The 14,724-nt window shown below is 38.1% G+C and overlaps 1 protein-coding gene and 1 long non-coding RNA gene across 21 annotated transcripts in view; one reads left to right on the top strand and one right to left on the bottom strand.

The window, feature by feature from the left end:
- GDA (guanine deaminase) overlaps positions 1–14,724 on the bottom strand; it is a 104,917-nt gene that overhangs the window by 31,028 nt on the left and 59,165 nt on the right. For all 17 annotated transcript variants that reach the window (XM_081505432.1, XM_081505369.1, XM_081505352.1 and 14 more), the window contains exon 3: positions 8,091–8,262. In XM_081505432.1, coding sequence (XP_081361558.1) covers positions 8,091–8,262 — 172 coding nt within the window. The remainder of the gene's footprint in view (positions 1–8,090; positions 8,263–14,724) is intronic.
- LOC145511796 (uncharacterized) overlaps positions 1–14,724 on the top strand; it is a 136,805-nt gene that overhangs the window by 92,012 nt on the left and 30,069 nt on the right. The window contains exons 4-5 of one of the 4 annotated variants that reach the window (XR_014058196.1): positions 292–597; positions 13,005–13,385. This is a non-coding gene — a long non-coding RNA (uncharacterized LOC145511796). Of the gene's footprint in view, positions 1–291; positions 5,605–13,004; positions 13,386–14,724 lie in introns of those variants that run through there. The other 3 variants (XR_014058186.1, XR_014058176.1, XR_014058192.1) reach the window with 3 other exon arrangements.

Genomic DNA, 14,724 nt, shown 5'->3' with positions numbered 1-14,724 from the left:
AATAAAAAAAAAAAAAAAAAAAAAAAAAAAAAAAATTAAGGTAAATGGCAAAAGTATTATATTTCAAAAAAGTTAGAACTTTTGATTTCCTAGATTCACAAGGTTCTGTGTTACAGAATTTATAAAATGTGATACTAATTCCTGACTTTTTAGGATTGTTTATGGATATGCAAACTTTATTGGGAAGGAATAAATACGATTTTTTTCTAGAAATTACAGGATAAAATTATTCAGCCAGCTATTTAGTTCAAACTGGCAGATTGATCACATGTATCTCTCTCTCTTCCTCAGGAAATCTCCACTAAAATAATGTAATGGAGTATAACATTTATTAACCCATGAGAAGAGAGGAGACATGAGCAGAGGAAATATTTCAACATCTTCACAGAAGAAAAAAACATGAATAAAAACCTGGAGGCAACTTGGAAACAGAGAGAAGCATGTGGTTGTTAACAGGGAATTGGCTCAAAGTGTATATACAGATGATTAAACCTTGGCAGGACTCTTTCCTGTTGAAATCAGCCGTTCCTTGCAAAAGAGATTTACTCTTTGCAGAAATCAGATAGTATTTAGAGAATACAAGCCCAAAAGGACAAGGTGAGCCACAGGCTGAAAGGAAAAGGCTTAAGTAGATAGGTGGCTGACTCTGGGATCCATGGTCATCTTCCCCAAAATGTCACATGTACTACTTCTACCAGTTCTGGCAGGAATGAAGGACTTCTTTCTAGAGAAGATAAATGGCTCTAGAAGAAAGATGTCCTCACAGTGACATTTAGGATCCACAATTAAAATGGCTATTCACTGCCCTCGCTGTTCATCCTATAATGAAGCTTACTAGGCAACCAGCATGATCCCACCTTTTTCAATCAACATCTTAGAGCATCACACTCAAATATTACTGTACATTTAAGGTTCAATGGACACTGGCGGAAAGCTACCATAAAAAAAAAGGGGAGAGGGAAAGGAAGAAAGAATCTGGAAAGAAATATTGGAGGAAATGGCCAATCTGTAGCATCAGGAGGAAGCTTGATTTAAAAAAATTTTTTGATTAACAATCTCAGAGAAGTAAAAGAAGATATTATATCCACAGTAAAAAGACAGAATGCTGTGGAAATCGGAAAACAGAACTCTCCAAAAGTAAAAATACTAAAAAATGAAATATGGAAATCAACAGAAGGTTAAATTAGAAGAGAATTTCTCAGGAAAGAAAGATGAAAGTCAAGGATGAAAAGATAAGAAAAATATGCTCAGTCTAGGAAATCCAACATTTAGAATAAGAGTTCTGAAGAAAAAAAATTTCTTTTAAAAAAAAGAAATGGATGAGGTGAAATTGTCTAAGAAATAATATTAGTCTCCAAACTTAAACTCCTCATAGAATGCTCAGTTCAGTGAATGAAAAACAGAAACCAAGTAAGGCATATAACTGTAAGCTATTAAGTCTACAAATAAAGAGAAGATACTAACAGCTTCCACAGAAAGAAAACCATCACAGACAAATGATGGGAATCACAGTGGCACTAGCGTTATCACCAGTGATGCTGAAAGCATAACAATGCCTTCAAAATTCTGGAGGAAAGTTGTTTTATTTATTTTTTATTTATTTACTGAAGTATAGTTGATTTAAGGAAGGAAATCATTTTTAATGTAGAATTTTATACCCTGGTAAATTATCAGTCAAGTGTGAAAGTCAAATAGAGATATGATTAGATATGAAGTCTTGAATGTTTTTTTCCGCTTTAGGAGCTTAGGAATTTCCTAGAAAATGTGCTTTTAACAAAATGTGAGAGTGCTGAAAAGAAAAAGAATTCCCAGGTCGAGAAAATGGGAATTAAACACAGAGGAGAAGCAAAGAGAATCCCCCGATTACAATAGTATAAGGGACAATCCCATCCAGAATGAAACAGAAGAGTGGGAAGATTGTGAGAAACAAATCACAACTGATATTGCCTGATTTGTCTGGACACTTGGAAAAGTACTGATTTACCTGAGTATGGTCTGTCTTAAGCAGAAGCTTTTTTTTTTCCTCTTCTTGTTTTTAAATTTTAAAATATGTTTTAGAGCAGTTTCAGGGTCACAGCAAATTGGGAGGAAAGTGCAGAGATAGCCCATATTCCCCCCAACCCCCACACACAGCAGAAGGTTTTTAAAGTGCAGAGAAAACCTGCATGGAGTTCTTGCTTCTTGCATATTATGACCTGTGTGACCTTGAGAAAACTGCTTTACATTCTCAACATCCGTTTCCTCATTTATGAAATAAGGGGACTCTTTTGACTAGAATGGGACTGAGTTAGAAATGTAAATGTCTGCAGGAAGAAAATAATTTGGACTTACGGTAATAGGAAAGAACACACCCTATCCTAGCAGCCTCTACTCAGCTTCAGCCAATTGTTAGAGATCAATGATGTCAGTTCATCTTGAAGGTCAAGAGAATTAGGAAAACTGGATTTTTATGTCAGTTTTTTTCAAATTTTAAGACACTTAGCACGTGAAATAAAATATGTCTGATTGCAAGTAAAGGATGTTTAGAATCTGTTGGCTACAGAAAAGGATGCACTAGCTTTCTGCCAGAATCATATGCTGAAGAGGAAAGTTAACACCTTGACAGAGGCATTGAATTCAATCTTCATCTACCAGGAAAGTGCTTGCATCCTAGTGTGAAGTGAAGTCAAGTCACTCAGTTGTGTCCGACTCTTTGTGACCCCATGGACTGTAGCCTACCAGGCTCCTCTGTCCATGGGGATTCTGCAGGCGAGAATACTGGAGTGGGTTGCCATGCCCTCCTCCAGGGGATCTTCCCGACCCAGGGATCCAACCCAGGTCTCCCTCATTGCAGGCAGACGCTTTACCGCCTGAGCCACCAGGGAAACCAGGGCTTAGTGAATATTGCTGAATGAACACATGAGGAAGCAGACCAAACTAAAACAATCAGAAGCATAAAATGATCTAAACTTAGCATTGTTACATGTATATAGCAGGACACAGTATCCTTGAAAGAGGGACAGGCTACTGAGCAGCCAGAGTGAATTAATGACTTGCAAAGTTGGGCTACTGGCATTCTCTAAGAATGTACCATAAAAGTATATACATAAATGTCACTTTTTCTAAGAAGAGTTACCAAAAGAAAGAACACATTGGAAGGGAAAATATACTAAGAGCAAGAGAAATGGCGGGGGGGCGGGGGGGGAGCAGGTAAAAAGCAGACAAATTGAATGAGCACATGTGCATGAGAAAGATTTATTTCCCAAAATGGAAATGATACTATATTAAAGAAAATGAGCTTTAAAAAAAAAAGAACAGATCTATAAGTGAAATTTCAGAACATCAAGGATAAAGAAAATCCTGTAGGACAGCAAATTAACTAGAAAGGAAAGAAAATCAGATTTACATTGGTACATTGGATGCTGGTGAGCAAATTAAGAATTCTCTCTAGAGCTAAAGTGCATCATTCAAGAGTCAGAACAAACTTTTGGTAATTCAAGGGTTTGGATTATCACCCACTTTATTGGAAAAGATTATCATCGTCTATATTCTAAGAAAATGAATCCAAAAGAAAGACTGGGGATCCAAATTTAAAACATTTTAAATTTAGATGGTGAAAAAAAATTGGAACTAAAATCTCACATGACGTAACACAGGACATGGTGAGGGAGGTTCTATCTTGAAGAAGAGAAGACTAAGTTTCTTATCCTATTAAATGGGAGACTATAGAGGAAAATGGTAGAAGACTTGTAACACTTATAACAACCTAATCTAATAGATATTTTTTCAAAAGTCATTTTGACAGACAAAAAATAGTCTTTTTAAAAGTGTACAGAATAATCATAAAAGTTGACCTTTTGTTAGGTCATAAAATAACAGTGAACTAAGAATGGAGAAGGAACTGGCAACCCACTCTAGTACTCTTGCCAGAAGAATCCCATGAACAGAGGAGCCTGGCAGGCTACAGTCCCTGGGGTCGCAAGAGTCAGACACAACTTAGCGACTAAACCATCCATCCATCCAATTACCAAGAAAAATGACCACACAAGTGACATTCACTAACCAGAATAAAATGAAACTCAAAACAGAAGTGTAATCTGACATTTTCTAAATTCTCAACACTTTAAACACCTTTCTAAAATGGGCTTGAAGAAGAGATCAAATAGAAAATTTCAGTTAATTAGCTATGATGACAGTAGAAGTAATACTCCCAGACACCAAGAGCGAATCCTTTCTCTGAGTCAGGGGGGATAAAGGTTCTCAAACAGAAAGGCTTCTAGATGAGAAACTGTAGTTTCAAACTGGACTGGAACAAACTAGAGAGACTAGAAAGTTCAAGAATCAACTCAAATTACATTTAAGGGACAGGACAAGGAGAGCCCACAGATGAGGGGGGTGGGGGAAAGGTGGGGAGGAAGAGAGGCAAGGAAGAATAGAAGGAGGAACCCACAAAGCTGCTCATGTTGGTACCCACTGAGTTCAGCCAATTGTGGGTGCCTTCTGTATGTAATTTAAAAAGTAAGGAACGAATCCGGTTTTAAAATCTTACTGGATAAGCCATTTAAAATGCAGCTACAGTTCTTCTTCACATATTCTGTGTTTGGGTGTCCCAGGCCTCTGTTCCACCCTGGTTTCTCATAAGCTTTTGAGAGAGCTCTTCCATTAATTATTGATTTTGTATTTTTCCCATTTATAAAGAAATCTAGCAGGAATAACATCAAAATTGTGGCTGTGTTGCCCAACCTTTCCCCAGCTTTTAATTCTTGATAAGAATAGTCAGTCCTTGAGACCAAGCCTTTTGAGCTCAAAATAGTTTGCAAACTTAATATGACCAAATGCTGGAGACAATGTGGAGAGAACGGAACCCTTCTGCACTGTTGGTGGGAATGTAAATTGGTTCAGCCACTATGGAGAACAGTATGGAGGTTCCTTAAAAAAGTGAAAATAGAGCTACCATATAACCCTGCAATCCCACTCCTGGGCAAATATCCAGAGAAAAACGTGGCATGCACCACAATGTTCATTGCAGCACTGTCTACAATAGCAAGACATGGAAGCAACCTAGATGTCTATCAACAGAGGAACGGATAAAGAAGATGTGGTATACATATATACAATGGAATATTACTCAGCCATTTTAAAAAAAAGAAATAATGCCATTTGCAGCAACATGGATGATCTAGAGAGTGTCATACCGAGTGAATTAAGTCAGACAGAGAAGGAGAAATAGCATATGACATCCATTCTATGTGGAATCAAAAAAGAAACAATACAAATGATCTTTCTTGCAAGACAGAAAGAGAATCAACTTTGAAAACGAACTTACAGTTGCCAGGGAGGGAGGGGATAGTTAAAGAATTTGGAAAGGTCATGTACACACTGCTATATTTAAAACTGATAACCAACAAAGACCTACTGTATAGGATGTGGAACTCTGCTCAATGTTATATGCCAGGCTGGATGGGAGTGGTGTTTGGTGGAGAATCGATACATGTATATGTATGACTGAGTTCCTTCACTGTTCACCTGAAACTACCACAACATTGTTAATCAGCTATACCCCAATACAAAATGTTTTTGGTATTAAAAAAACATTTAAAAAATAAATTTATTTTTAAAAATATTTATTTATGTATGTACTTATTTAATTGGCTGTGCTGGGTTTTAGTTACGTCATTCAAACTCTTAATTGAGGTATGTGGGATCTAGTTCCCTGACCAGGAATCAAACCTGGGCCCCCTGCATTGGTGGCTTGGGGTCTTAGCCACTGGGCCACGAGGGAAGTCCCTAATTTAAAAAAAAAAAAGTTAATATGACCATGAGCTTCAAAGCCACTATCAACAGGCTCCTTATCAGATTATATAATTTCCATAAACTAAAATAGGGGAATAGAGTGGCCCTGACTTCTTGTCTTTTTACCTTGTACTTCAGTGATTTGATACCTCTTTGGAATTAACTGAATTCATCTGCTGAATTTTCAAGAACCCCATAGAGTAAACATATTCATTCTATTATCCAGGAGAATATTTGCAACCAGTTTGTCTTAGTATATTTACAAAGAATCTCATTCTCCAGTCCTTTGACTCATATTAATCTATATAATATACCAATTCCTGAACTTTCCAGTCTTTCTAGTTCATTCCAGTCCAAAGTCCAATTTGAATTTTCAATCTCTCACCCAGTGTGCAGTGTTTAAAGGGAGATATTCCAGGACTGACTTAACTGGAATTTTTTTTCTTAACAATCTCAAGAGATGTTTGCTAACATATACTTTAAATTATTTTCAGATTAAATTATCACTGTGCAAAACTCTGGGGTCTTGATTGCCTATTTATAGATCCAGGACTGTTTTCTGGGGGAGACAATAAAAAAACAAAACAAAAAATGTCTTGGTTCACGGGTACTGCCTCAGCACCCTGGTTTGCATTGTCACAGGCAATCTTCAGCCTAAGGGACAGATTCTAATTAGCAAATCTCAACTTTCTTAAGCAGATGTCCATTATACTCTCAGCTCATCCAACTCTTAAAGTCTATGGGCCTGGCTCACAATCAGAAACAGAGGATGTGTACACTGAAAATACTTGTTGAGAGTAACACCTATTTCTCCTATTTTGTACTCACTGACAGCAAATACTTTGATTTCCCTCTCTGGTTCAGGTAAAGCCAAATTTGTGACAGATTCTAACAAATGCATGGACCCCCATAGTATACATTTTTCTTGGTTTATTTTTTCCTTTGCTGTGATTTCATGACTCATTTTCTTCTCTTGTACACAGTGCAATTTTAAGATATCTCTAACCCTTTTTAGAACAATTCAAGGTAAAAATAAATTTTGAGAATAAAAAGATTTGGTGTGGTTAAAACGATTCATTAACACAAGGCACTAGCAACTTCCTATACAGCTTTAGTCCTTCTCAGTTTTCCTGGTGTCATGTAGACCCATGCTAAATATGTAAAATCCACAATTACACTGAATTTATAACTAAGCAAGGCAAATATATAAATGACAACACTTGCTTTTACTGTTCAAGGCTTGGATGCTACAAGATGTGGGAAACTGGCAGGAAGGCTAGGTCACTGTATAAGGCTTATTATATTATCACCATCACAACATTACTTTAAGAGAAAACCCATCAATGGGTCTAACAAAAATGCAGGGATGTTCAGACTATGTGTTCTACATGACAAGAGTTAGTGGTTAGATAAGATATTTGCAGCTTTAATTCTCAAATGCAGAAGTTATCTCTGGCTGCTGAATCGATTGGGCATAGGGTTGGAGTACATAAAGGGAGCTGGTTTTCCTCAGAGAGTGAAAGGAAGGGTATTTCAGGGCCTTTAATATATACTGGGTTGGCCAAAAAGGTTGTTCATGTTTTTCTGTAAGATGTTATGGAAAAACCCAAACAAGCTTTTTGGCCAGCCCATAGTTGGCACACACTACAGCCACTGTCCTCAGACCAAACTAGCTCCATAGTTCCCTCTAGTGGGCTAATATTCACCACATTTCCACACTCCCTGCAACAGGGGACCATCCTAGTTTCCTTCCTTTCAAAGCCACCAAAATAATGTGATATCCTTCTAACTAATTTTAGTTTTAGATTTCCTTGGATATTTCTTAAAGCAAATACATATGTCAGGCACTATTTTAAGAGCTTAACAAGTATAGACTTGCTTAATTATCATAACAATCCTAAGAAGTAGGTACTGTCATTATCTTTTTTTTTTTTTTTACAGATGGGGAAAGTGAGTCACAGAACTTTCCAAAGGTTACACAGCTATTCCATATGGTACCCAGAACAGCACTGTGGGTTGGCAGGAGTAAAGGAATACACATATGCATTAAACCCAAATTCAGTAAAAAAAAAAAAAAAAAAAAGTAATGAGAACCCAGGGGATTTGAGGATTTAGATTCAGGTGTTTCTTGGCTAGTGACTAGCTGTGTAGGTGAAGTGGTCACAAACTCACTGACCTGTGAAAGAACTAAAAATATCTCTATAGTCCATGATAGTCTTAACTGCCTGTTTTTAATAACTTAAATCTGCCCCCAAGAAATGGATGTTTCTGTAGATGACTGAATATAATACACCAATACTCATATGCAGGATACTTACAACAACTCTGGTATATACTTCTTCAGCAAATTCAGTGCTCTGGAATTTGTGTTCTGTAGGAAATGTGTACTTGGTCAACCATTCCAAAAGTGGGAGGTCCACATTACTCCCGGCAAAAGCGTACTGAGGGGCATGGATGTGTGTGTCGACCAGCCCAGGCATGAAGAACTCACTGGAAATTAAAATAGGGAGAAAAGAATTTAATAACATCTTTAGTCATTTTCCATATCTTTAAATCATGTTTTCTCTAGACAGTGATTTAATTGTTTATTCCACCCAGAGTAGATGCAATGAGATGAATGTAAGTTATCTTATTATTTAGAAGTCAGAAAATAAAAATGAAACTCTGCTAGGGGAGACATAGCCCTAAATTGGAATGGCTTAGTGTGAAGTTAACCAAAGATGTTGCAAGGAGGAAAAAGCACGGCACTGAGCAGAAGCAAAGCCCAAGAAAGGTGTGAAACTGTGACTTAACTGTATGATTTTGTTCTTAAAACTAGGGGTTGTAGCACAGAGAGCAAAGATGAGAGAGGAAGTCAAAACTTCTAGAGCCAGGATGAGGAATTACACACAAGTCACTGAGGATGACTGATGATGAGAGAAAGTGTCCACAAGTTTAGTCCCAGTGGTCATCTGAACCTTGGTTGACTACAAGAGATCTAGTCCTTCTCCATGTGATGTAGGGGCTATGTTCTGAAATAGAAGTAGCAAGAGAATGAGGCTGGTTAGGGACAGGCAATCTGAGAAGATGAGCGTGTCAGTGGGTGAGTGGTATAAACAGCTAAGTGAAGATACAGTTGCAGTGATAAGACAACCATTCTCCAGATGCTTCTGATCACTCCCACTGTTGCACCGATCAATTTTCTTATTTCTGTTAGCTCTTATAACAGAAAGTCCTTGAAAGGTGTTTTCAGAGACACTACCCTCAGAATTGAGGCAGCCCAGTGCTAATAGATACTTAAAGCTTTTCCAAAGAAATAATCCAGTTCACTGGTATCTAGTGTCTAATCACATCCAGGCAGATATTTGTTAAAAGACAGAAAGCACCACCACCACCATCACTCCAAGTAAATATTAGTTACATTTTTATATACATAAAGAACTTGAACTCAAAATTTGACATAACAAAGAATCCCTCATAGGACCAATTCAAATGTATATCATCTAATGAAAGACAAAGCCACTAGTATCTATAAATTGTTTTTTTTAATGAAAACTATGTATGGTGGTGATGATGATAAAGATGATGGTGACAGCAGGTAATGTTTACTAAAATTGGACATGTACTAGGCACTGGGCACAGCATTCTAAGTATACCATTTGTGGAAGGCAGTTTATTATAGGAGTTACATATATACATTCTTGACTAAGACTGCCTGACTTTGACTTTAGGCCCCACCATAAAATGGCAGTGGGATAGTCAACACATAATTTAACCTTTCTGTGATTCAGTTTCTCACATAAAATGGAGGTAGTAGTTTCACAATAGGGTTGTTATGAGGATTGAGTTAGCATTTGTGAACACAGTGCCTCGGTAATGGAAAGCACCAAAAAAAGTAGTTGTGAAGATGATGTAATATTCACAACGAACACATGAAGTAGTACTGTAATCCCCAGCCACAAAAGAGTAAACCTAAAGCTCGGGAAATTTAAATAGCTGGAAAAAAGTAATCATTCAACTTCAGCTCTGGAGCCTAGATTCAAACCCAGGCAGTAGCCTCAATGGTCACCACCCTCTGAATTTTTCATTCACTCTGGAAATGAAAAGCAGTGACAATCTACAAGTATGTCGAGAAGGCAGTGTGAAATGAGTCTACAATGTGGGGGCATGCATAGAGGGAGAAGGAAACATAGATTCCTTTCCAGTATTAGTCACTGTGCTCACCAGGACACTTTAGTCCTTGGGGCTGAAGGACTCACCATAAAATGGAATGGCTGTGTGACTTCTTCACGTAGTTGAACTGTTCAATCAAATCTTTCCTAAGTATCTATTATGTTTAAGAAACTCTGTAAGCATTGAGTCCAAAGAAAAATAAGACATTTTCTTGTCCTCAAAGAGATTATAATTTATTTAAGGAGATTAGGGATGAGTGAAGACATCTGTGTGTGTGTGTGTGTGTGTGTGTGTGTGTATTTGTGTGAGTGTATAAAAGAGAGGGAGGACAAACATAAAAAGATGGAGACCAAGATAGAGAGAGAGAAGGAGCAATTTCACTCCTGGTAATTAACCCAAGTGAAATAAATCATATGTTTACAAGAAAGACTTGTTTATATGGTTTTTATTTATACTAGTCTCAAACGGGGACCAATCCAAATACCACCAGAAAATAGATAAACAAACTGGGATATTAGTACACCAAATACTATTTGGCAATGACAAAGATTGAACTACTAATATATACAACAATATGAGTGAATCTCAAAAACATTTTGAATGGAAGAATCCAGACACAAAAGAGTACATATTGAGTTATTACATTTATATAATGTTCAAAAACAGGCAAAAGTAATCAATATGACAGAAACTACACAGTAGCTGCTGATGAGGGGCTGGAGAGTGACTGGAAGAGGGAACTTTCTAGGATGATAAGAATGTTTTATATCTTGATTGGTGTGTCTGACAAATATATATTTGTCAAAATGTATCAAATTATATAACTATCTAGGCACTTTATTATATAAAAATGTTTCCTAAAAAAACAGTTACAAAAAGGTTTTAAAGAAAAGGGTTTGGATACTCAATTTAGTGAATTAATATATATTTGTTACTCTGCAGCTAGGAGGGAGGGAATCAAGAGAATACTTGATTCTCGGTTTTTTATTTTCTTTGGCAGAACTGTGACATATTGAACCCTGGGTTCAGGAAGGTAAATCTGGTGGTGACTGGCATGCATGGGGACACCCTTTCAATCTGTCAAGCATGAGAGCATTTCTGAATAAAGGAAAAATATAAGTATGAGGGAAAGAACTTGATCTTTTATTAGCTCTAGGTAGTAGAGGAGAGGAAAGAGTCAAAGAGAGTAAGTTTTTGAGCATGTGAGGCTGAACATATGACATAAAGTACAGAGAACTTATCAGGAAAGTCCATTATGAGGGAGGGGCAATGCCATACTAAACCTACAAAGTATGACCTCCAAACGACTGAACTCATTGGATAAGAGGTCACAGAGTTATAAATGGAATTCAGATCTGACGTATCCCCTGATTAGGTAACCCTAGAAGTTGGTGGTATAAGAGATTTCTGTAGAAGAAAGAATAAAACTAAAACTGAGCCTTGAACAGTACCCTCCACTTAAAAGAGTAAGATTGAGGAAGAGAAGGTGATGCTCAATCTAGGCACAATCACTGTCAGGAAGATAGAGACCCACGATACAGAGGTGTTGAGGACAGCAATGAAGGGAAGGACAGTGACCGCTGTCAAAAATTGCAAGAGTCAGGACCCTGAGAGAGCACTCATTTCCATACAGTGATTGGGGAGACACCTGATTTCATGTGGGCAAGCACTTCATTACCAAAGTACTTACCCAGGCCAAGTATGTCTTAGTTACTGTCCTAGGTGCTGACGAGAGAGCCATGAACAGGAAAGACAAGTGGAGACAGAAATGACTGAACAAAAACTATTTGAAGGTTAGAATGGTAATATAGGGGAAGGGTGAAAGTCATTTTTGTTTCCCAGGTAGGAGAAACCTGAGCATGTTATGAAGATAGCAGAGATGGAAGAAGGACATAAAGCAGGGGACAATGTCTTCAGAGGCAACAGGGAGTGAGGATTTATCATATCAAAAGTTTAACTTTCGTCCAGAAAACCCAGCAATCCTTTTTCAGGAAACAAAGTATTATGAAATGCTTATTAACAGAAACATTCAGTTAATCAAAGTTAGAGTCCAAGATGAATACAGAAAGCAGTACATGCAGGAATGTGGACTGTCAGGGCTGCATTGAGATAAGCAGTCACTGAGCCCAGCTACTCACTTTACAGAAAGAACAAAAGGAAGTTTGAGGATGGCATTCTCATTAGCGGCTCAGCCAGGCTTAGAACTCAGTTCTCCACTCAAGACATCACTTGTAGCTAAACTGTCATCATCAAAAGTCAAACTGGAGGCAAAGCAGAGGGGTTTGGAAGCTGAAGCAGGATAAGATGAAAAAGCTCTCCTTTCTCATCCTATTATACTCTTCCACTTTCCTCTTTTCACTTTACTTAATCACTATCCTAATTTCCTTAGAAAAATCTCAACTTTCCCCTGATAACAACCATCAACTTCACATTCTAAATCTGGAGTGCTGGCTAGGCCTGATCAGAACCTGAGGAAAAAGAACAATATGTGCTCCTATGTACATTTATCAGACCATTCACCTGTCTTTTAATCAACTGGAAAATGCTGGTAAAAGCCCTACCATACAATCAAGACACATGACTCTCTATTTAAAAGTCTGAGTTACCCAATCTGTCTGCCCTCACACTATTTACTACCCTCATCAACATGCCCTGCAGGGGATGTGATGGTTTCAAGGGCCTGGGAACCTCAGACTGTTTGAAAACCACTCTTTCACTACACAAAAACAATGCAAGGGTATGATATAACAACAACATCTTGTACTTATTAAAAATTTTTGTATTTGTTCATTGTGGGGTTTTTGCATTAATTTTGATTTTTTAAAATACTGCAGTACACTATTATTTATCTTGGTTATTAAGATTTTTGCCCTCTCCACCCTTAAATTCCTGTGTTCAAGGTGAATGCCTCACTTGCCCCACCCTAATCCTGGCTCTGCCACGTCTGTCTGGTCCATGGTCACAGTCTGATCCACTCCTATCAAAGCACTGCTGAGTGCTCCAGTTATAATTTTCATTAAAAAAAATCCACACTGTGCTGATTTAATTATTTTCTTCCCTTGTCACTTTTCTATGTGTAGTGCCACATAGGTCTCCTGGAATGTGCATTTGTTAGATGGATTTAACTCCAAGAGCAGCCTCGTAAAGAGGGAACAAGAGGATATAAAATCCACAGATGCATTCACCTCGATCCACATCCTCCAGACACTCCACCATCCTCTCACTTTCCCAACCTCCATCTCATCCACTCCCAAAGCTTCTTCTGATCCTTCACGATAAAGGCATGCAAGAAGGTGACTTATAAATGTCAATTGTTCCTCAACATATATCCTGGTGAAAATGCTCCAAGAAGCAGATGGTATCAGCAGAGGTGGAATGATCTCCATGACCACTGATTCATCCACATGCATATTGGCTGCATACTTCTAAGCCCATGAGAGGCAGCAGGGAGAGAAAAGGAGGTAAGAGATGTGAGTATAAATGTAAAGTGCAACAAAACTTTAGGGCCAGTCCCCCATCTCTCTGGACTGCCACCAGCTTCTCTGCCTCAAAGCCTTAGGGGGAACACAATTCACAGATGTGCTGCAGTGGATGAGGTGTCTACACCATCTAGGACAATCCTTTGCTAACAGCCTAGGAGACAAGCTCAAAGAGGGGAAGTGCCTGCTTTCCATCTAACAGCTGCAAAGCTGTAGGGTGAGCATTCATGCCAGGTGTTCTAATTCCTAATTCAGTGTTCTCACTACATTATTCTAAAACCTAAAAGTCTTTGTAGAATGAAAACTATTTGGTTGACTTTGGAACTTTTATTGACTTTGGAAACATACTTGGCCTAAACCCAGATGAAATCTTTGAATTTAAAAAAAGTATTCCCATTTCTTTTTATTTATTTACTTATTTTAATTGGAGGCTAATTATTTTACAATATTGTAGTGGTTTTTGCCATACATTGACATGAATCAGCCATGGGTGTACATGTGTTCCCCATCCTGAACACCCCTCCCACTTCCCTCCCCATCCCATCCCTCAGGGTCATCCCAGTGCACCAGCCCTGAGCACCCCGTCTCATGCATCGAACCTGGACTGGTGATCTGTTTCACTTATGGTAATATACATGTTTCAATGATATTCTCTCAAATCATCCCACCCTTGCCTTCTCCCACAGAGTCCAAAAGTCTGTTCTTTACATCTGTGTCTCTCTGCTGTCTCACATATAGGGTCATCATTACCATCTTTCTAAATTCCATATATATGCATTAGTATGCTGTATTGGTGTTTTTCTTTCTGATTTACTTTGCTCTGTATAATAGGCTCCAGTTTCATTCACCTCATTAGAACTGATTCAAATGTATTCTTTTTAATGGCTGAGTAATATTCCATTGTGTATATGTACCACAGCTTCCTTATCCATTCATCTGCCGATGGACATCTAGGTTGCTTCCATGTCCTAGCTATTGTAAACAGTGCTGCGATGAACATTGGGGTACACGTGTCTCTTTCAATTCTGGTTTCCTTGGTGTGCATGCCCAGCAGTGGGATTGCTGGGTCGTATGGCAGTTCTATTTCCAGTTTTTTAAGGAATCTCCACACTGTTCTCCATAGTGGCTGTACTAGTTTGCATTCCCACCAACAGTGTAAGCGGGTTCCCTTATCACTGCACCCTCTCCAGCATTTATTGTTTGTAGACTTTTGGATAGCAGCCATTCTGACTGGCGTGAGATGGTACGTCATTGTGATTTTGATTTGCATTTCTCTGATAATAAGTGATGTTCAGCATCTTTTCATGTGTTTGTTAGCCAA

Source organism: Giraffa tippelskirchi, chromosome 1 (genome assembly GCF_054371585.1).
Source record: "Giraffa tippelskirchi isolate mGirTip1 chromosome 1, T2T-mGirTip1v1.2.pri, whole genome shotgun sequence".
NCBI classification, from domain to species: domain Eukaryota; kingdom Metazoa; phylum Chordata; class Mammalia; order Artiodactyla; family Giraffidae; genus Giraffa; species Giraffa tippelskirchi.
Note: the sequence above shows the minus strand (reverse complement) of the source record. Positions and strands in the feature narration are given on the sequence as shown.